Source organism: Eulemur rufifrons, chromosome 25 (genome assembly GCF_041146395.1).
Source record: "Eulemur rufifrons isolate Redbay chromosome 25, OSU_ERuf_1, whole genome shotgun sequence".
In the NCBI taxonomy this organism is placed as follows: domain Eukaryota; kingdom Metazoa; phylum Chordata; class Mammalia; order Primates; family Lemuridae; genus Eulemur; species Eulemur rufifrons.
Window position 1 is genome coordinate 20,142,377 of NC_091007.1, and position 20,716 is coordinate 20,163,092.

At 46.5% G+C, this 20,716-nt stretch overlaps 1 protein-coding gene and 1 long non-coding RNA gene across 2 annotated transcripts; one reads left to right on the forward strand and one right to left on the reverse strand.

Moving 5' to 3' along the window:
* Nucleotides 1-1,015: 1,015 nt before the first annotated feature.
* LOC138375329 (lysozyme-like protein 1) lies at nucleotides 1,016-15,632 on the forward strand. Its single transcript, XM_069458824.1, has 4 exons — nucleotides 1,016-1,154; nucleotides 1,657-1,815; nucleotides 13,303-13,381; nucleotides 14,192-15,632. Exons 1-4 carry the CDS (start codon nucleotides 1,016-1,018, stop codon nucleotides 14,259-14,261), a joined length of 447 nt encoding a protein of 148 aa, XP_069314925.1. The 3' UTR covers nucleotides 14,262-15,632.
* An 895-nt stretch (nucleotides 15,633-16,527) lies between these two features.
* LOC138375330 (uncharacterized) lies at nucleotides 16,528-19,992 on the reverse strand. The gene is made up of 3 exons (XR_011231491.1): nucleotides 19,671-19,992; nucleotides 18,868-19,014; nucleotides 16,528-18,466 (listed from the first exon to the last, which is right to left on the reverse strand). It is a non-coding gene; the product is annotated as an uncharacterized lncRNA (long non-coding RNA).
* Nucleotides 19,993-20,716: the final 724 nt, after the last annotated feature.

Here is a 20,716-nt window from a genome sequence, read left to right on the forward strand (position 1 = left end):
GATCTTCTCCCTTCAGTGGACGCCAGCAATAAAGATTCAAGTTGTCCATATGGGGCCACACGTACTTCATCTCTGCCTGAAATAGGGCGTCTGTTTTTGCATATACAGTAGGTCCTTGAACCATGAATGTTTGCAGGCACAACAATCCCTGTGTGCTTGAAAATCCACATATCAATTTTCCTCCCCAAGACTTAACTAGTAGCCTACTGTCGACGGGAAGCCCTACCGATAATATATAGTCGATTAGCGTGCATTTGTATGTTGTATGTATTATATACTGCATTCTTACGGTAAAGTAAGCTAGAGGAAAAAAAAACATTATTAAGAAAATCAGAAGGAAGGAAAAATATTTACTGTTCATTAAGTGGAAATGGATCAGCGTAAGGGTCTTCATCCTCATCATCTTGGCGTTGAGTGGGCTGAGGGGGAGGAGGAGGGAGGGGAGGTGGGTCTTGCTGTCTCCAGGTGGCAGAGGCAGAAGATGGGAGGACCCGGAAGGAGAGGCGGGAGAGGCTGGCAAGCTGGGTGCAGCCGCCATAGACAACAGTCTGCGTACACGTGGGCCTGTGCAGTCCCTACCCAGCTGCCCAAGGCTCAGCTATGCAGGGGATGCTTCACCCTTATACTCTATTTTCTCAATTCAGAGTTAAATGGCAGTCACAGAAATGCCCCCGTGGTTTCCAGCTGGGCATCAGTAAGGAAGAGTTAATTTCTTTGCTCGCGTGGTCCCGGGAGCCCAGCGCTGAGCCCAGAGTAACTGTGCAAACGCGCTGAGCAAGGAGCCCCCAGTCCCGCTCCTTGCCTCTACCGTACGCTGTGTGTACTTCCTTTGTTTCTCCCTGACGCTGGCCCTGAATGACTGCAAGTGACAGGCAGCATCTGGGCAGGGCTGTCACTGCAACAGCCACCATGGGCCACGGACAAAATCTTAGGCTAAATCCAGAATGTCTGACCTGGTCTCCTGATCTTCGACAGGTTCTGTCCCCAACAGGCTTCGGGGATGAAGGCCTCAGGGATGAAGGCCGCGGGCATTCTGGCCCTGATTGGCTGCCTGGTCACAAGCACCGAGTCCAAGATCTACACGCGCTGCAAACTGGCAAAAATATTTGCAAGGGCCGGCCTGGACAATTACGGGGGCTTTAGCCTTGGAAACTGTGAGGCTTTTTCCTTCCTGCGCTCTTTCTGTCTTTGACCTCTCCTCTGAGATGCTGAGGGTCCCAGCTACACCCTCTCTGTTTGCTCCCAGCTCGTCCATGCTCTGAACGTCCCCCGCCCCCAGGGACAGCTGCCGGGTAGTCACATACTGTCCTCCTCCCGTTCCCCCCCTGCCCCCCTGTCCCCTCAGTCCTGGAATCCTGCGCTTAAGACACAGCCCAGCGAGGGAAGGGGAAATGATGCCACCCCTGCTGGCACTGTCGGGCAGGACCTGACTTTTGGTTCTAGACTAGGCTCGGCCACCGACCAGGTGTGCAGCTTTAGGCGTGCCACCGCAGCCCCCAGGTGCTGTCCCCGTGAGCCCTGGGTGCACCCCTGCCCTGCCCCACGCCCCGGCTTGTTGGGAGGAGGCAATTAGGTGACGGTGGATAAGGAACCCCCCACCCCGCCAGCACCGGCTTAGAGGAAACAAGGCTTTGTGCTCTGCCCGGTCCCTCCCAGGGATCTGCATGGCGTACTACGAGAGCGGCTACAACACCACGGCGCAGAGGGCCCTGGACGACGGCAGCGTCGACTACGGCATTTTCCAGATAAACAGTTTCACGTGGTGCAGATACGAAACGCTGCAGGAGAAGAACCACTGTCACGTCGCCTGCTCAGGTACAGTTTTCATTTGCCACAAGCATCATCCTCAGGGGCAAAGGCACGAGAGCCGACAGGGGGCGTCCACCACTTTCTGCTTTCGCTAGAGTCTGGGGCCCAGATCTGCCTAGGTCTGTTCCAGGCCAATGAACTATTCAGTGGTTCCCCAAGGTAACACTTAAGTTCCTGTGACTTGCGGGTCAAAGGTGATTTATTCCTTCTAGGATAATTTTTATTAAACCCTCCACAAAAACAGGGGATGGACCAATGGCCTTACTGCTTTCTGCATAGAGAGACATTGGAGACCTGCAGCGAGGAGCAAGCGCCTTGCTGGCGGTTTGTGTGAGCGATCCGCTCAAAGGATGCAGCGTGTGGGGCTGTGTGCAGACTGCCATGAGCGAGTGCGCTTTCCACGGCTTAGACGGCAGAAGTGAAGCCAGAATTCCCTTCCAAGTCCGCTCGTACTTCAGTCATTCAGGAAGTAAACACGTGCACAGCACTGAGGGTAGCAAAATAGATCAGCCATGAACTCGCTGTTGCAAAGCCTGTAAGCAACAAGGAAAGAGAAAACGTGCTCATGTGAAGGTCCGTGAATGACTGTCACAGGGGTGGACTGAGCGCTGTGGGCTACAGAGGAAGTGACAGTGTTAAGAAAACTATGGAAAGTTCTGTAGACCCAGTGATATTGACCGGAGACTTGGAAGATGGGTAAGATCTGGTAGAGAGAGAGAGAAAAGTCACTCCAGGCAAGGGGACAGCAAGCGCATGGAGGTGTGTGTGGAGGGTGTGGCGTGTGGACAGGGACCGGTGAGATGTTTGTTGCGTCTGGAACTGAGAGGACGTACTGAGGCATCACAGGCAACGCAGCTGGAGCAGCTGCCGACCACGAGCGTTGCCTGGACAGCCCGGCTACGGGGCTTGCCCTGATTTCTGCCTTCAGGCGGGAGCCAGCAAGGGTCAGATAATGGTGCTTTGATTTGCAAGATTAATCCACAAGCGGGGTCTGGAATAGATTAAAGAAGAGAACATTTCAGTGCCACTGCAATCATTGAGGGAAGACACGGAAGAAGACCTCAGTGGCGGTCACGGTTGGGGACACGGAGAAGAGGGGACGGATGCAAGGACACTGAGCAGGCACAAGGACAGAGCTGTAGGAAGCCCCTTGGGGGCTGAGAGGTTTGTCCGTTTCCTTCGCTGGTGTAGCCTCAGTGTCTAGAATGGTGCCTGGGCTCCGTGGGAGCTCAGTAAATAGTTACATAAATAGACAGAGAGAATGAGGAACAAGGGTGTGGTCAGAGAGTCATAAAATAGTCTCTGGAAAATTCTTTGGGAGCAGGAAGTAAACTGTGCTTTAATTTCTCTTTGCCACATATGGTAGTCCTCTCTAGTCTGAGGGGGATACGTTCCGAGACCCCTGTGGATGCCTGAAACCGCGGTGGCACTGAACGCTATACGTACAATGTTTTCCCTGTACGTGCAAATCTATGATAAAGTTTGATTTGTAAATCAGGCAGACTGAGAGATTAGCAATAATGACTAATGATGAAATAGAACAATTATAACAATGTACCCTAATAGAAGTTACGTGAATATGGTCTCTCTCTCTCTCTCTGAAAATGTTATATTAATGAAAATAACCGAATGCGGTTGACCATGGGTAACAGCAACTGTGGAAAGTGAAAACCGAGACAAGGGGGACCCTGGTACGAGATAATCGGGATATGTGTTGACTGTATGTGTGACTGAATAGTACGTTAATTAACCTAGTAAGTGTTTCCTGCCCTCACATTAATACAGAACGGTCACTACCTCCTAAGGTGGACCTCCCAGTTGTTAATCAGCCCCTAATTTAGAACATTCTTTTGTTGGACCAAATCTACCTCCTTGTAGCCATCTTCCATGAATCCTAGTTTTTCCTTCTGGGTCTATTCAAAACAAATTTGCTTTATTTTATACATGGAAACTTACGAACTCTTTGCAAATGATTCATGAGGATTTCTCACCTCCAGTTTCTTATCTCCTGGGCTAAAACATTCAGTGCCTTCGCCTTCTACAGGTATGACTTGGACCCCTCCCTGAACCGGTCAGTCTCGCCAGCGTCTCCTAAGAGCTGGCCAGTGGAGGCTTTGAGTTAAATACGGCGATTAGACACGTGCATTTGCCTCCCGAGGGGGCTGGACAACGGTCCCCCAGAACGTCCACTCTAAACCCTAAAGTCTGCGAGTCTGTTACCTTACGTGGAAAGGGACTTTGCAGATGTGATGAAGGGGCCGAGCTTGAGAAGGGGAGATTATCCTGGGCGATACAGGTGGACACCTAAAAGCAGAGACTCTCGCTCAGCTATGATCAGAGAGATCCGATGGCAGAAGACGGAGGAGAGGTTCAAAGCGTAGGAGGGTCCCGACCCACCACTGCTGGCCCTGAAGATGGTGTAAGGGATCAAGTGTGAGTGGCCCACAGAAGCTGGGCGTCCACAGAAGCTCACCACCAGCAAGCGACAGAGACCTCAGCCCTGCATCCAGAAGGAACTGAATTCTGCCAGACCCCAAAGAAGCAAGGAAATGGATCATCCTCCAGAAAAATCAGACTTGCCCGCACCTCAGCTGTGTCTGGGCGAATTCCATGTCACTCTCTGACCATAGAATTGTAGGAAAATCTGCGGCTCTTAAGCCACTACGTTTGCAGTCATTTGCTATGGCAGCAACAGGAAACCAGCACTTCCTGCCTCTGTCTTGATAGCCTATAAATTAATAGTATAGATAGTTAAGAATAAACAAGACAAAAAGGGATAAATCCAAAAAGACAAGGTAAATGGAAGAAGAAACTGTACCAAAAATAAAAAAAATATTTAGAAGCTGGAAAGCAGGAAGCAGGTGGTGACTAAAATCTGAATCCTAAACCAACAGATTGGTTATTTCCAAACTACCATTACGTACTAGCCCAATGATCACTATGCTTTGAGTGCAGAATGAATACATTTCTAGACGAGCAAGTTAAAATTATTGCCTCCTATGTCACAAAGAATGCTGGCTGAAAAACAGCCAATGCAAAACTGGGTGATTTGAGGAAAATTTTAATAAAGGGGCCACCTAACAAAGCTGCAATCAGATCACAGGGAAACCATGAAGGGATAATAAAGTGAGGACTTAGGAACGGCAGGTCATTACCAGCCCCTGGCCCAAAGGGGGACGGCAGAGCTGTGACCAGCACCCAAATACACTGGGTCTGCAGGGAGAGGACTGCCTCGTAGGACCTGTGACCTCCCTTCAAAAGGTATAGCTTGTGCTCAGTGACCTGCCAGAAAAAAAGCTTCACTGTCCTTCCTCCCTTCCTCTCCTGCTGGTGCTCACTCTCTTAAACCCTGCCAGAAGTCAGAGGACAACAGGGCCCATTGACACCATCGGTGTGGGTCCCTCTCCCAGAGCACCAACCGTGGCCAAGAAGGATGGAGAGTGGGCATGTAGGGCCGAGAGAAGAAGCACGTGCAGCCCCTGCATCCCTTCTGACAGCGTTGTGGGAAAGGTGCTCCACCAACGGGGTAACGGAAACCAGGAAAGAGGGAGACATAGTTCCAGGAAACAAGGGATTCAATAGGAAAGACAGGCAAAGACACCCAGCATCACCGTGAGGGATAATCCCAGGATGACCTTTTATTACAGATTTCTAATTACGTCTCACAGTGGTCGGAGAATATGGTCTATATGGCTCCAAACCTTTAAATTTTCTTTAACCTTGTTTTATAGCAGAGCATATGTGTCTTATGGCAAATGTGCATTTGAAAAGAAATGTGTATGTCATAGTTGGTGGATCGACATTCTGTAAATGACTGTCACATCCTCACTGATTTTCCTACTTGTTCTATCACACAGTGAGAAGACAGACTAAAACTTGTAACTATCACTGCGGTTTTGTCTCATTCTTGTCAGTTTTAGATGCTCTATTAGTAGGTGCCTACTCACTGAGGATTGCTATGTCTTCGTGATCAATTGACCCTTTTATTACTGGAATCAGTGTTTCACCTTAACTCTGATACTATGTCTTATCCAGAGATCCTCTTGTCTGATAGCAATACAGCCGCTCCAGCTTTCTTCCGGGAAGTATTTGCAATGATATATTTCTTTCCATTCTTTTACTTTTAACCCATCTGTGTCTTTATATTTAAAGTGAATTTCTTATAGGTAACAAATAATTATGTGTTACATTTGATCCATTCTGACAATCAGTGCTTTTTAATTGGAGTGATTAGACCATAGGTCAGCAAATGTTTTCCTAAAGGGTCGGATAGTAAGTATTTTAGGCTTTGCAGGCCACATGGTTTTTATTGCAACTGCTCAACCATGACACAATGTGAAAGAAGCCATAGAAAATGTGTAAATGAATGGGCCTGGCTATGTTCCAATAAAGCTTTATTTGCAAAAACAGGAGGTTGGCCTGTGGGCTACCGTTTGCTTGCTGAGCCTTGGTTAGACCATTTACATTTATTGTGATACTGACATGGCTGGCTTTAAATCCCATCTTGCTCTTTTGTTTTCTATTTGTGCCATCTCTTCTTGGTTCCTTTTTTTTTTTCTACATTCTTTTGAATTAATTGAATATTTTTCAGCATTTTCTTTTACTGGCTTGTTATCTAACCCTCCACTTTGTTTTTGGTAGTTACTCTAGGGCTTCCAGTAGGCATCATTATCTTATCACATGCTACCTTCAAATATTAATAACACACCGCGTCATACATAATATACAAGTTTTATAACAGTACACTTCAATCTCCCCCTCCCATCCATTGTGACATGTTGTCAAGCACTTTACTTCTACATGTTATATACTTCAAGATGCATTTTTATTATTTTTGCTTTAAATAATTACCTTTTAAATAAATTTTTAAATGAAGAAAAAGCTTTCATTATATTTATCACATATTTACTACTTCCAATACTCTTCATTCTTTTGGTGGATTCACTTGAGCAGGCAGTTAAGTGACAGCATTTTCTTTCAGCCTAAAGAACTTCCTTTAACTGTTTCTCTTTTTTGGGGGGGGTGGGCAGTGGTGATCTACTAGTGAGCATTCATTTTGATTTGGAAGGATATTTTCTCTATACGTAAAATTCTAGGCTAACAGTTGTTTTGTTCTCAGGTTGTTAAGACGCTCTGTTATTTTCTAGCTTGTTTATCATGGGACCCAGGGATTTTCTTACCTTTGTTCTTTGTAGGTAATGCGTCTTTTTTCTTCTAGCTGCTTTTAAGATTTTATCTTTATCACTCATTTTCAGCAATTTGATCATGAGTGGTATTTGTGTTTATCTTACTTGGTATTCATTAACATTTTGGATCCCTGAGTTTATAATTTTCACTAAATTTGGAAAAATTTTAGCCATTCCTTCTTCAAATACTTCTTCTTTTCTCCTCCAGTGATTCTAATGACATCTGCTAGATCATTGATGTTATCTCATAGTCACTGAGGTTCTTCATATTTTTAGCCTTTTCCACTGTTTTTTATTTTCAATAGTTTCCATTGCTATATCTTCAAATCCTCTGATCTTTTTTTCTTTTTTTTTAAATCTTTTTTTCTGAAGTGCCTAATCTGTTATACTCATTAATTGGATGTTTCATTTCAGATACTATACTTTTTATTCAGTGTTAGGTAATTTTAAATCTTTTATTCCATTTTATTTGTGTTTTGCTTTAAGTACTTGATATAAATAAGCATATTGGTAAACACTGTTTTAAATTTCTTATCTGCTAATTTGATCAACTCTGTCATCTGTGGGTCCTTCCACGGAGTGATCCTTCTTCTGGTTACATGTCACGTTTTACGCCTCCTTGTACATGGACTAATTTTTACTAGATACTGGACACGGTGTATGCCACCTTACGAGTGCCTGGATCATGCTGTGCTCCTCTGAGGAAGGTTGGATTTCATTTTGCCAAGCAGTTAAGTTGATTCTGATCAGCTTGACCCTTTTAAGGGTTGCTGTTGAACCGTGTTAGGGAAGTTCTAGAGCATCTTCACAGTAAGGCTACTTCAGTGCTACTATCACGGCATGACTCAGGCACTGTGTCTTTGGAATGTCCTAGGCTTCAGCAAGATCTTCTTTTCTTCAGAAATCAAATGTCCCCAGCCCCGCATGAGCTCTGTGACTGTCCACCTCCCCGGCAGTTGTTAGCCTCGTGCAGTTTTACCCTTTGCGTTCCCAGGTTAGCCTTGAGCCAGAGACTCGGGGACCCCCGCCCACCCCGAGCAGATTTCCGGCGCCCTTCCTCTGGGCAGCTCCTCCTTCTCAGGTACTCTCCTCCACGAATTCCAGCTGCCTTGGCCTCCGAAGTCTGCCTCCTGCCCTGCCAAGGTTCTACCGCCCTGGTCTGGAAGGTTCCTCTGGGCAGGAAGTCATGGCAATCCCACAGCTCACCGCATTTGTTTTCTATCAAGGGCTGTGATCCTGCACGGCCAGTTTTCAACGTCTGAAAATAACTTTTTTTATATATGTTGTCCAGTTTTCTAGTTGCCGACAGCAAAATCTGCTACCTCATCATGGCCATGCTTGAATTTACATCCAGTTTTCTAATTTAATATTGTTCAATTTTGTTCCAATTAAGGAAGTCTGGGGCAAAGGTCTATCTGCAAGACAATCTTTGATTCTAGGAAATTGAAATGTTGGACGGTTCCTGGTTAGCGGTGAAGGGACCCTCGTATCTGTCTTCTCACCATAAAGAGCATGGATTTTCATGGACAGCTTTAAAACAGAGAACAGGATGTGGATTTTATATCCTAATCACACAGGCTCAGGCCACAGAGGCTTTCGTCATGATGTCACTTGTGTCACAGAAGTAGGGACATTTGTCATGGGAGCCTAGAAGCCAGTTAGTATAAGGGGATGTTTGCAAGGCATGTGACATTGCAGACACGTACGATATACACACATTTCAAACCCATCTTGTGACTAGACAAGCTCCCCACTCTCCATTCCAAATTGCATTCCTAAAATGCCTGCCTACCTTCCCCAAACTATTCGGACAGAAATTTTTTTAAATATTCACATACATAAAGCATAGATACACACACATATACACATGCATGTATACACACATATATAAATACATGCCTGCAGTCTACAAAATTCCTGATATAATGCAATGTTTGTTTTCCCCCAACAGCACAGACTTCACTAAAATGAGACACGTTTAAGGAAAAGGTGATTACTGACTCTTCTGTCTAGTCTAATTCATTTATATTAATCTTGTTTCTCATCAGCCTGGTGTCTGAGATGATCTTTGTCACTTTAGAGAGGGGAGAGAGATGCAATTCGTGGCCTGGTAGCTGTATTTTAGTGGAGAGGCAGGAGGATGCTGGCGAGAGACGCTTTGATGTAGAACCAGCGTAACTGAAAGTATGCTCTTTCTGTGCAGACTGTTGGTGTTTTGTTAGACGTGGAAGAATACGCTATTATGCTGAATAATGCTTTGCTGTTCAACACAACCCTCTCCTCATTCATGTTTGACTGGACAGACTTGTCTATTGAAAGTAAATTGGGCAGAAACAATTGTTGGCACGAATCCTCGTTAAAAACGTGCGCTCCGTTTTAGCTCATTCCTGCCTCTCTGCTGCCCCTCGGTGGCTGTTTCCTGTAACGGCGCTGCATCACGTTGGTTATTTCCCAGCCCCCACCTTCCTTAACGTATTTTCCTGAGCAAATTCAGTCACGGCCAACGAGCACTTTCAAAACATCTTAATTGCGCAACAAAATGCTCTAATAGAGCCGGAGGCGGACGAACAACTTCACACGGTGTCCACTTCCTGGGCCTGCAACCCCCCAGGCACGCTTACATGGCATCTCCAGGCAAGCAAACCGCCTTGCCCCAAATACAAAACTTGCTTTGTGTACACGCCTGGGACGTGCTCCAACCCTGGAATGACAGGATACGATCTGCCCCTTCCTCGCTGTGGATAATCGGTGCCCTCCTCAGCCCTTAAGGTGCCACTGACCTTACTCCCCCAGGAAATGTGCCCAGCCACTTCCAAACACAAGCCACAGTGTCTCAGCGCCTATCAAGCACGTGTGCACCCAAAATAAAGTGCTCCTCGTTGGAACGTGTATCAGTTACCAAACACTTAAGCTTGGATAATCTCACAGATAAATAATTACTTGAAAAATTAATATTTATATCTTTATTATCAACTTTATTAGCATATAGTGTTTCATAAGCAGGAAATTTTGCTTAAGTGGCTTCTGTTGGAAGGAGGAGGAAGAGGGTAGCAGAATTTAAGCCCTAGGTTGGAATTCAGGCCCATCTACTGGGTGTGTAATCTCAGCACATAGGAATAATAATGGTGCCTATTGGAATGATTGTTCTGAGGACTAATGGAGATTTTGCAGGAAGAGACTTAACATGCGCCTGACCTTGAGTAAGATTGAGTAAGTGTTAGCTAGTAGTAATAGCTATTATATTCCAAATACTCATATCTCTAGAAATAAGGCAAAAGGCTTTTATAAGCTGATATATTAATGGCTTTTTCTTTACTGCAAATGCTAGCGAATTTGCATATATTGCTTCGATTGCTATCAGGGATAGATGATATCTTTTGTTAATTTTTCTCCTGGTTAATAGAATTTTGTTTTCAATGAAAACCAAGCCACATTTAGAATAAATTTGCTTAAAAGAAATATACCACTACCTTTATCTTCCAATTAAGCCAAACTGAGAATGCAACAAAATTAGCAACTCAAGGAAACAGCATACTCAAGGAGAAATTCCCCTTTCAACTGAGTTAACAGAGTAATTTGGTATTACAATGCTCTATTGAAATGCAAAATTTTAGGCTAACATTATTCTTTTTGGTTATTTTTTCTGATAATAAAAATATTAATAATTCATTTCTATTGTAAAAAATTTTAGAAAATAAATAGCAAAGATTTAAGAACATAGGTAATCCCACAATTAACAGCCAATCCTTTTAAAATACTAGTGAATTTATGACTATCTTTTTTTTTCTAAACCAGTACTGTTCAACAGAACTTTCCATGATGATGAACATGTTCTCCGCCTCTGCTGGCCAATAGGAGAACCACTAGCCATGAGTGGCTATAGAGCATCTGAAATGTAGCTAGAGCAACTAAGGAAATGAAGTTTTCATTGTATTTAATGTTAATTAATTTAAATTTTTTCACCTTTATTGAGATATAATTGACAAATAAAAGTTGCACATATTTAAGGCATATAACATTATGATTTGATACACATACACATTATGAAGTGATTACTATAATCAAGTTTATCAACCTATCCATCACCTAGCATAGCTACTGTGTGTCTGTGTGCAATGTTATTTACCTTGTATATCTGAAAGTTTGTACCTTTGGGTCAACATCTCCCCATTTCCCTACCACCCAGCCCTGCAACCGCCATTCTGCTCTTTGCTTTTTGAGTTCAACGTCTTTAGATCCCACGTAGCAAGTGAGCTCCGGCGGTGTTTGACTTCCTGCGTCTCCCTCCCTCACTTAGCATGACGCCCTCTGGTTCATCCACGTTGTCACAAATGTCAGGATTTCCTTCTTTTTATGGCTGAATAATATTCCATTCTCTAATAAACACCATTTTTAGTCCCTTCATCCATCCACAAATATAATTTAAATTTAAATAGCCACATGTGGCTAATGGCCACCATATTGGACAATGTAGCTCTCGGTGGATATTTTTACAATACTGGGAATCTAACCTTGCATTGTGAGCACGTCCTTGTATAATTAAACATCCTGTGAAAACATGAGTTAAATGTTTCCGTATTTCATTATATGAAAGTATTATTATTAGTTTGAACATCCCTAATTATGAAGCAGCTGGATTTTTTTTCCATTTTAACTCTTATAAATAAAGCTTTGGTAAACCACTCTGTAAATAAATGCTTGTCTAGAGTCATGACTATTTCCTTAGGATGGATCCACGAAGGGACATGACCAGGTCAAAGGATAAGAACCTCTTGCAGGCTCTAGACACACACTGCGATGTTGCTTTCCTGAAAAGCTGGGCCCATCACGCTCCCCCAGCAAGTCCTTCAGCGCACCTACCTCACTGCGCCCTGGTCACCATGGAGCATACCCAGTCCTCTAAAAAAGTCTTTGCTTCATTGATGAATAGAAATGATACCAAGTGGTTTGGATTTTCCTGTACTTGACTGGTGGTTGTGGCGGTCACGGAGACAGACCTCCTCAGTCCCCTCTAAGGGAAGACATGCTGCCCCCACTGCGTTTGTCTGATGGGCAGACAGTTGTCCTGCCACCTCCTCAGGGTCTGCCTTAGCTGCAGAGACCTGCCTCATTTACGGTTGTGCCCTTCTGGGGTGGTCCACACCCAGTGACTGAGTGAGGCAGGGGTATATAGACCTGGCCACTTGGGCGTAACCTGGCAACGCAGTCGCTCCGCAGCTCGTGGCTGGGCTGGCTGAGGAGCTGTTGGGCCTGCGTCACAAATGGACATGTCCATCTACCCAGTCCTGCCTCCTCCCCACCTCTTTCACAGGTGTGAATCTCTGATAAATATCTTGCACCCCAAGCCCATCTCAGCATCTGCTCCTGGAGGACTTAACTTGCAACAGCAGTGATGGTGGATTTTTTATATTTATTTGCCTTTTTCTGTCATGTTTGTGTTGAGCAGGAAAGAATGCTGATATCACTGAATACTGAACACTGAATACTGCTGTCCCCAGCCCCCATAGGGACCGGGCAGCAGTGCCCTGCTGCACTGCCCCGCCCCACGCTGTCCGTGGGAAAATTGTCTTCTATGAAACTTAGGAAATGGAGGGGGGAGGGGAGGGGCACAGCAGGAGGTGAGTGAAGCTTCATCTGTATTTACGGCCGCTCCCTGTCGCTCGCATCACCGCCTGAGCTCCACCTCCCCTGCCCCTTCCATAGAAAAATTGTCTTCTGTGAAACCAGGTCCCTGGTGCCAGAAATGTTGGGGACCGCTGACTTAGTACGTTTCAATCAAAAGATGTGTCATGTTTGAAACAATAGAAAAAATAATAAAGACAAAGACTGACATACTTGTCTTAAAAATTTGTACATATGAAAAACAGCTCAGATAAATAATGTTTTAAAAGGCATGTACTGGAAAAATGACAATAAACAAAAGCTTAGTATTTACCTATAAAGAGATTTTATATGTCAAACTAAGCCAAACAGAGACAACACTGTACTCTCCTGTCTTAGGTGCATACTCCTTTGGGACGTAGAAGACATTCTCACACTGTGCCTTCTCCATACACATTTCCCAAAACCCTTCAGGATTGCTTGGGCTATGTCTCTGCAACGTCAGCTGGTCCAAAACGAGGATGGTCTTGAAATAAAGTTCTTTTATTCCCAAAGAATCTCAAAATGAGAATATGACTATGTAGAGCGTGTCACAGTCTTTTCCAACCATCCTCTTCCAAAAACAGTGAGAGAAGTGAAGAAAACCTAATTTGGGTCCCCTCCAGCAACGAAGTCTCAGCTAACCTTACACTCCTCTCTTTTACAGCCTTGATCACTGACGACCTCACAGACTCGATTATTTGTGCCAAGAAAATTGTTAAAGAGACGCAAGGGATGAACTATTGGTAAGAGTCTTTCCCCGGGGGACCTTGGCTGGCAGGGTTAAAAGCTGCAGTGTGTCCATTCATGGCAGCTACGGTGGCCGCTGACAAACTCACCTCCGCAGAGTGATCTGTGATTTGAACGTGACTTTGTCTGCATGCTCCTCCATCAGTGTGTGGGTGCACAGTGAACTCTAACAGTAGCAGGGATGAGAAGAGATGGGACTGGGTCAGGACGATTTGCAATTGCTTTTCACGTGAAGGTGCTCACAGGGAGAAGGGTGGACAGAGGGCACTTTCCAGCGTGAACTGGACAGGGTACAGCGGTCCATACCCCAGAGGGAAGAAAGCTTGGGTTTGCTCTGGATTGGATAAGATTGTGAGGGTTCAAGCAACATTTTCTGGGGAATGAGACCAACCAGCAGTGAGATCATGTCTGCTGGGTGACAACTTGGCAGAGCACATGCCCAGGGCAGAGCATGGGACGTTGCTCAGCTGGTGCTCACGGCCATCTCTGCTCTGCAATTCCAGTGAGTATCGCCACGCAGGCCACTCACGTGGGAAACCCACGTTTTCAGAGATGTGGGTGTTTTATTAAATGACCCGTCTTTGCAAAAGTTGTTTACTTGTCGCTGAAGCTGATAATGATTAGCAGAAAACTGGGAAGAGAAAAGTCTTAACAAGGCGAAAGGATGGAGTCCTTGGATCTCAGATGCAGAGGGAGCTTGACCCTGGGCATGGCTGGTTATTTTGGTTACGCACTTGTGGGTTTTGACGCTAGGGATACTTGGATTGTCATGCTTCTTCCTGTTGTTCCTGCTTCCCCCTCCTCAGGCAAGGCTGGAAGAAACACTGTGAGGGCAAAGATCTGTCCGAGTGGAAGAGAGGATGTGAGGTCTCATGACGGGGCCCGGGACCCAGCCCGTTTCACGACGGCCCCACTGGGTTTGTAATGAATGTCAGCATGCGTCTGCCATCTTGTCCCCTTTCCTCCCAGTATTCCTTCTCACAGCTAGAGAGGGAAAACTAAGTTACATTTTTAAGGCAATAAATATTTCAATTTAAATGTCTTCACCTTGACTTGGTTTCAATGATGTCACAATAGCACAATGTTAAGACACGAAAAACCACCTCCAAAATGTTGTAGCCCTAGAAGGAACAGACTCTCCTTCTTCACTGTAAGGGGCCCTGGCTCTCGGGACCCTGCAATGGCTGCTCATTCAGAAATAAGGTTCCCTGGTGCTCTCCTTGCCGTGGGAGTATTGCTGCCTACCCCTCCTAGAGCATTAGTACTGTTCTTCTCCTGGTCAGACGACACGGCCAGAGAGAACGTTCCTGCTTCCTCAGGGGACGCCTGCTGGACAGTGTGATGGGACCAAATAGATGAAATTGCAGCTCTGGCTCCCGACGTCCAGAGTGTTCCCATGTGACTCCAACACCCATTTAAATTAAACCTATCCAACTCGAAAGCCACACTTACAGCCTTATGACAGAGTTGTTTGCTGCCTTAGACCTGCAGATTTTGTTACTTTGGCCAAGAATCTGGTGATCATGTAAAGCAGTGGTCCCCAACCTTTTTGGCACCAGGGACCTGTTTCACAGGAGACAATTTTTCCATGGACTTGGGGTGGGGGATGGTTTCAGGATGATTCAAGTGCATCACATTTATCGTGCACTTTATTTCTATTACTTTGACATTGTAATATATAGTGAAATAATCATACCACCCACCATAATGCGGAATCAGTGGGAGCCCTGAGCTTGTTTTCCTGCAACTAGGCGGTCCCATCTGGGGGTGATGGGAGACAGTGGCCGATCTGACATGAGGCGGAGCTCAGGCAGTGATGCAAGTGATGGGGAGCGGCTGTAAACACAGATGAGGCTTCACTCTCTCACCCACCACTCATCCCCTACTGTGCGGCCCAGTTCCTAACAGGCCACGGACTGGTAGCGGTCCTTGGCCCGGGAGTTGGGGACCACAGATCCAAAGAATGTCCAGTTACATGTAGCAGTGGGCTGGATATCTCAGACCCCAAAGAGCTCATGCAGGGATGGCCCCTCTACTGACCCTCAGGCAGGGCAGCTCTGCTGTCCTTGCTGCGTTTCCTCTTGGACATTTTCTGTCCACATGGCTCTGTCCTGCTGGGGTAGAGCTGGTTGAAGCTGCCTTGTTCTAAATTTAGGTGAAAGCAGTAGGCTCAAGTTGAATACAATCTGACCTAGAAAATGCACTAAATTGAGGTTTCTTAGAGAAATGGTTATACCAATAAATAAGTTTCCCACTTAGAAGAAAGTCCCCACTGATCAAACTGTTGGATACCATGACAGCACATATATAACCCCTAAATTCTCCTGTTGTCAACTTTCCAGGCTTTGCTATTGGCTCATTTCATGCCCACTGGCTTCACTTGCATACATAAGCTTTAGAAAATGTTAGCTGCTACTTGCCAAAAAAAATTTTTTTTTATACATTTCTAAACAAACACATAATCCTAGGACAATTTAACAGGCATTATAAACCACATGAAAAAAAGCTTTTGAAACCCATGTAAGAATTGAAAAATAATTCTATAAGATGGCTGAGGAAATTTGAAAAATGTAGAATCCATTAAGCTGCACTAAATCAATAACCTGTGCTCATAGAAGTCTATAAATATGCATTTTTCATTATTGCTGTCCTGCTCTCCATCTGCCTCGCAGCCCCCATTCTCAGCCAAACTCCTGCTTCATTAAAACCAATGGCACCAATTAATGAGCTAAGTTGGCATGAACCTGGCGCCAGCCATTCAAAACCTAGGGGACAGATTTTAAAAGAACATAAAAGGAAAAAAAAAAAAAAAAAACCCAACTCCAAAAATGAGTGCTTTGAAATTCAAGGTGAAGGGAAGTTGGCTGGCCCGACAATCTCATTGATCTCTCTTTTTGCAAAACTCAGAAAATTTCTAAGCCTGCAATTCTACCATTTCCCTACCCAAATGTTTTATTTATTTAGTATTTCTAAAAATAATAATTTAGGATGCAAAAATGCATTTTCCTGGATAATTTTCCATGATTAATGCCTTCAGAAATTCAAGAGGAAACGACTACTTCTATTCTTGGGTTATCTTTATTTAACAAAAGTATATGAAAATAACAACCCATGTTTATATTCCCTTTTACAGTTTCCAAGACACTTTGGAAATAGATTTTCATACTGTTTCATCTGCAGGTTACCAGATGTATTGAGTAGACAGTTGGATGTTAGGGTATAAAAATCATCACTTGTGGGTATGGGCTTTCTTTGGGGACACGGCTCTGACTGACTCTTGGGACCCCACCTTCAAAACTTCTGTCCCTTTGGATCTCAACTTGCTCCCTGTCATTCCTCGACACTCTGGTCTTGTCTGCCATTTTTCCTTGATGCCAGTAAGCCATGTCCCCTCGGGTGTCCTTGACCTTGGTTTTCCCCAGCTTGAAAGACTATGCCACTTCCCTACAGGTTATTCAACATGAAGCTTTCTTCTTCTCTAAGCCCCAAAGATCTGTCCTCTGGACTCGTGGCTGGTGTGTGCCACAGGATTAGGCCATCAGGGACCGGTGTTCCCACCCAGTCTGCAAGCTCCTTGAGGGCTAAACCACGGCTTGTACTTCTGTAATCTCCACAATGCCTCTGCAGTGCTAACACCTACTAGTTGACATTCAAAAATATTTGATGCTGATTTTTTGTCCATTAGACACACGTGGAATCATACAAGGAATGCAAACAAGGTCCTCGCATTTCGGGCATTTTTGTTTTCAAATCGGGTTCACATTCCTTATTTCATACACCCTTTACACGGATTTGGAGCACAGGATAACGTAATCTTTGCTTCCTATAGGTCAGGAGCTACAGAAAGGGCACGTGTCTCCCCAGGGCTCCTTGAGCGACAGGGGGGAATCCCAGAGGACCCTGCTCCCCTCCAGGAATCTTCAGAACTCAGTGAGAGAACGTGTCCCAGTTCCTTTGGGGACAGGGAGCGCCCGAGCCCCTCACCTGTGTTCAACACAGCAACTTCCTTGAGTGTCTCCACTACGGCACAAACCCTCACCAGCCCCTGAAAGACAATTTAATCTCTTCAAGGTGAATTTAAAAAATAAAGATTAGGAGGCCTAGAAAGATTTCCTCTCTGTTCCCAAAATGGAAGGTAAATGTTCTAGATCTGTGGTCCTCAACCCTTGGGCCGCGGCCCGGTACCGGTACCAGTTTGGGGCCTGTTAGGAACTGGGCCGCACAGCGGGAGGGGAGTGGAGCGAGGCCTCGTCTGTACGCGGCTCCCGTGGCGGACATCACCGTCCCCATCCTTCCGTGGAAAAACTGTCTTCCATGAAACCGGTCCCTGGTGCCACCGAGGTTGGGGATCGCTGCTCTAGATGTCTAAACCTTGAAACTCACAACAAACATGTACCACTTTTTCCAACTAGACACAAATTACATTTTTTGATTTAAAAAGTTTAAAACGTGAAAATCGTTGTCTTCAAACGCAGGCCCGATGCCCCACCCCAGGCCCACCCACTCCCCTGGGTCCTTGTTCCCGGGATTTCAGGGCCGGTTCCCCTGCAGTGCTCCTGTCGGGAAGGGGACCCCTCGCTCGAGGACGCGGCGTGCTGGACATTGGGTGTGCAGTGCTGTCACGGGATGGAAAGTCACACGTCTGGGTGCAAAGGAGTCGCTGCTGGGGGGAGCCTGGGACCCCCGCTGGGAGGAAGCCTGAGTGCAGCGGAAGCATCTGGACCACACGGGGCTCCCTTAGGGACGGGAGGGCGCTACGCACACGCCGCCTGGGACAGGTGATCCTTTCTCTCATCTGCCTTCTCTCTTGTCCTGTTCCACAAACGCAGGGAAACGGGCAAGGGGGACACTGGGAAACTGTCCTAACGCACAGATCCTGCAACTCAGTCTAAACTGATCCTCCAGCAGCAGGAGGAGGGGAGGAGGCGGCAGAAGGAGAGAAGCCAAGAAAGTCAAAGCACACGCTTCCTTACCAGGCTGGACTGGAACGGTTTTTACCACTGGGGCGTCCCCGCCACGCGCAATCCACGTGACATGCTGTGGCGTCTTCCTGTCCTTCCACTCCCCTCACTGGCGAGTCTCTGATTGTTACAACAATCCGCGTGCAGTGAAGAACACGTAGAAAATATTTTTCAAAACTATAAATATAAAACATTCTCGCCACTCAATAATCGCTATTCCTATTTTGATGTTTTTTTTTTTTCTTCCAGTGTTTTTATATGTTCTGTGAAGTTGGAATTCTAGAGTACTTAATTGTGGAACCTGCTCTTGCCACTTCATACGCCACACGATTTTGCCACATTAGTATTTTCCAAAACACGGCACAGGAGAGCCGCATAGTAGCTCCGCTGCCGCCCGAGCCCCCTCCCCGGGCCCCGCGGCCACAGTGGCTTAGGCAGCGCCATCCCCGGGCTCGGGCGCTCGGTCACCTTCTGCAAAGGGCCCCACTGCCTCTCGCTGTTTGTCCCCCTCTAAACCTCACCAGAAGTCCTCAACACGCACTTTCTCATGGGGTCCATCTTCCCATGGCCTTGACCGCTTTGGAGACGATTTGAGTCAGGACTGGAAGTGTGATAACGGGTCACATTTTCCAGACAATTAGGATTCATTATCTGCCATTCGGTTGGCCCTGGGAGAAAATATTTAAAGTCAGGATTGTACTGAAAAATCCAAAACACACGGTTACCATGGCTGTAGGGCCTCTGTTGCCGGAGAGAGCAAAGCCAGTTGCTGTGCAGACAGACAGACAGGGAACGCGGGGCAGGGTGCGCTCGGGGCCGCGGAGCTGGGCCTGACCCACCAGCAATTGTGTGAGCACGGACGAGGTACTGACCTCTCTGTTTCACCTCCTGTAAAATGGGAATGAAGACATTTGCCATGCAGAGTGACGGTGAGGCCACCAACCGCATCAGAAGCACAAGGCACACGCTGTGTTGTAACATAAACTGGTGATCATGATTCTATTTCTGCATTTCTCTTTCTCTAGTATGTTGTAACAGGTGATTTCTAACGGGTACGGCAGACACTGCGACAGGAAGAAATATGAATACATCTTGTGTGACATAATGACACGTTCTAAAGAAAAAAGGGGCAGATCGTAAACGGTGAGAAATCCCACCCGAAAGTGTGGGCGAGTCTGTTTTCCTGGGTTCCTGCAGCTGAGACGTCCAAGCCGCAGGGTGAAAGGTCGAAGTCCCGGCTAGGTTTCCCGCTGTCTGCTCGCCACCACACCCCACTGGCAACATAATTCTTGGTAGAGGAAGAAAAAAAAAAATCTATACTTGCCTTGAAAAACATTCATGCAAAATAAAGCCCAGATTCATAAGCAATCTGACGGCTGCTCCACTGTTCCAAGCGGTGTCCTGTTACCAGCTAAAGCAAACAGAGCGGTTTCAACCCCAGGAACTGACAGGCGGTGCAAAAGGGCAGATCGGAAAAGATTAAATATTTGTGCAAAAACCCACACCCCCTTCACAAAGGGCCGCCTTAGTCTGGAAGAAGAGGGAAGGGGATGTGGGAACGGAGAAGAAAGCCTTATCTTTCCAGAGGAAGGATCGGTTTGGGCAGGAGGCGGTGGAGCAGGGGAGAGGAAGAGCGGAGGGGAGGACTCGAGTGGGTGCCCGTCCTCTGGCCGCCCCGGGCGGCTCCCGTCGGCTCAGGCTGCACTTTTGACCCGGGGAGCGGAGGCCGGGCGTGCAGGCGCAGGGGCAGATGGAAACCGGACGGCTGGAGCTTTGAAGCTGCCAGGCCGTGATGGCAGAGAGGCAAGGGCGGCACTGGCAGCACCAACCCCTCTCATCAGCAGCACCGCATCAATTTGCAGGGGGAGGGGAGGGGAGGGGAGGGCAGGGCTGGCTGGGGCGAGGCCAGGGAAGCAGGTAATGTGCACATCAGCGGCCCAGAGGCCTGCCAGTGGGCGCCAAAGAAGGACTTTAGAAAAGGGAGATTTGGGGAAAATTGGAAAAAAGTAAAATTGCAGTTTTCTACTCTGCTGACAGTCGATCAAAGCTAGTTTCTGCGTTGGAGACCTGGTTGTGGCTGCCAGGAACTTTGAATTTAAAAAAGGAAAAAAAAAAAAAAAAGAGGAAAGGGGAAAAAAACCCATGCAATAGAGCTTCTGTGCAGGGCGGGGAGGGGAGATCGCTGATAAGATGAGAGTCTTTGAGGAGCTGGGATTTTTCTGTGGACGTTGGAGCTGCCCGAGGGCCCACCAGGAAGGCCAACCTGGGGCGGGAGCAGAACCCCCCCTGCCCCCAGGTCCCTGGAACACAGCTCAAGTTACCCACGCTTGAGGAGGAGGAGGGGCAGCCTGCGGTCTAGTTCAGGGACGG

What these genes read in the sequence shown, in the direction of transcription:
- LOC138375329 (XM_069458824.1), top strand. Translation starts at nt 1,016, where the DNA reads ATGAAGGCCGCGGGCATTCTGGCCCTGATTGGCTGCCTGGTCACAAGC. An exon ending in GGGCTTTAGCCTTGGAAACT is followed by an intron (nt 1,155 to 1,656) that starts GTGAGGCTTTTT and finishes GGTCCCTCCCAG; the next exon opens with GGATCTGCATGGCGTACTAC. An exon ending in ACGCAAGGGATGAACTATTG is followed by an intron (nt 13,382 to 14,191) that starts GTAAGAGTCTTT and finishes CCCCCTCCTCAG; the next exon opens with GCAAGGCTGGAAGAAACACT.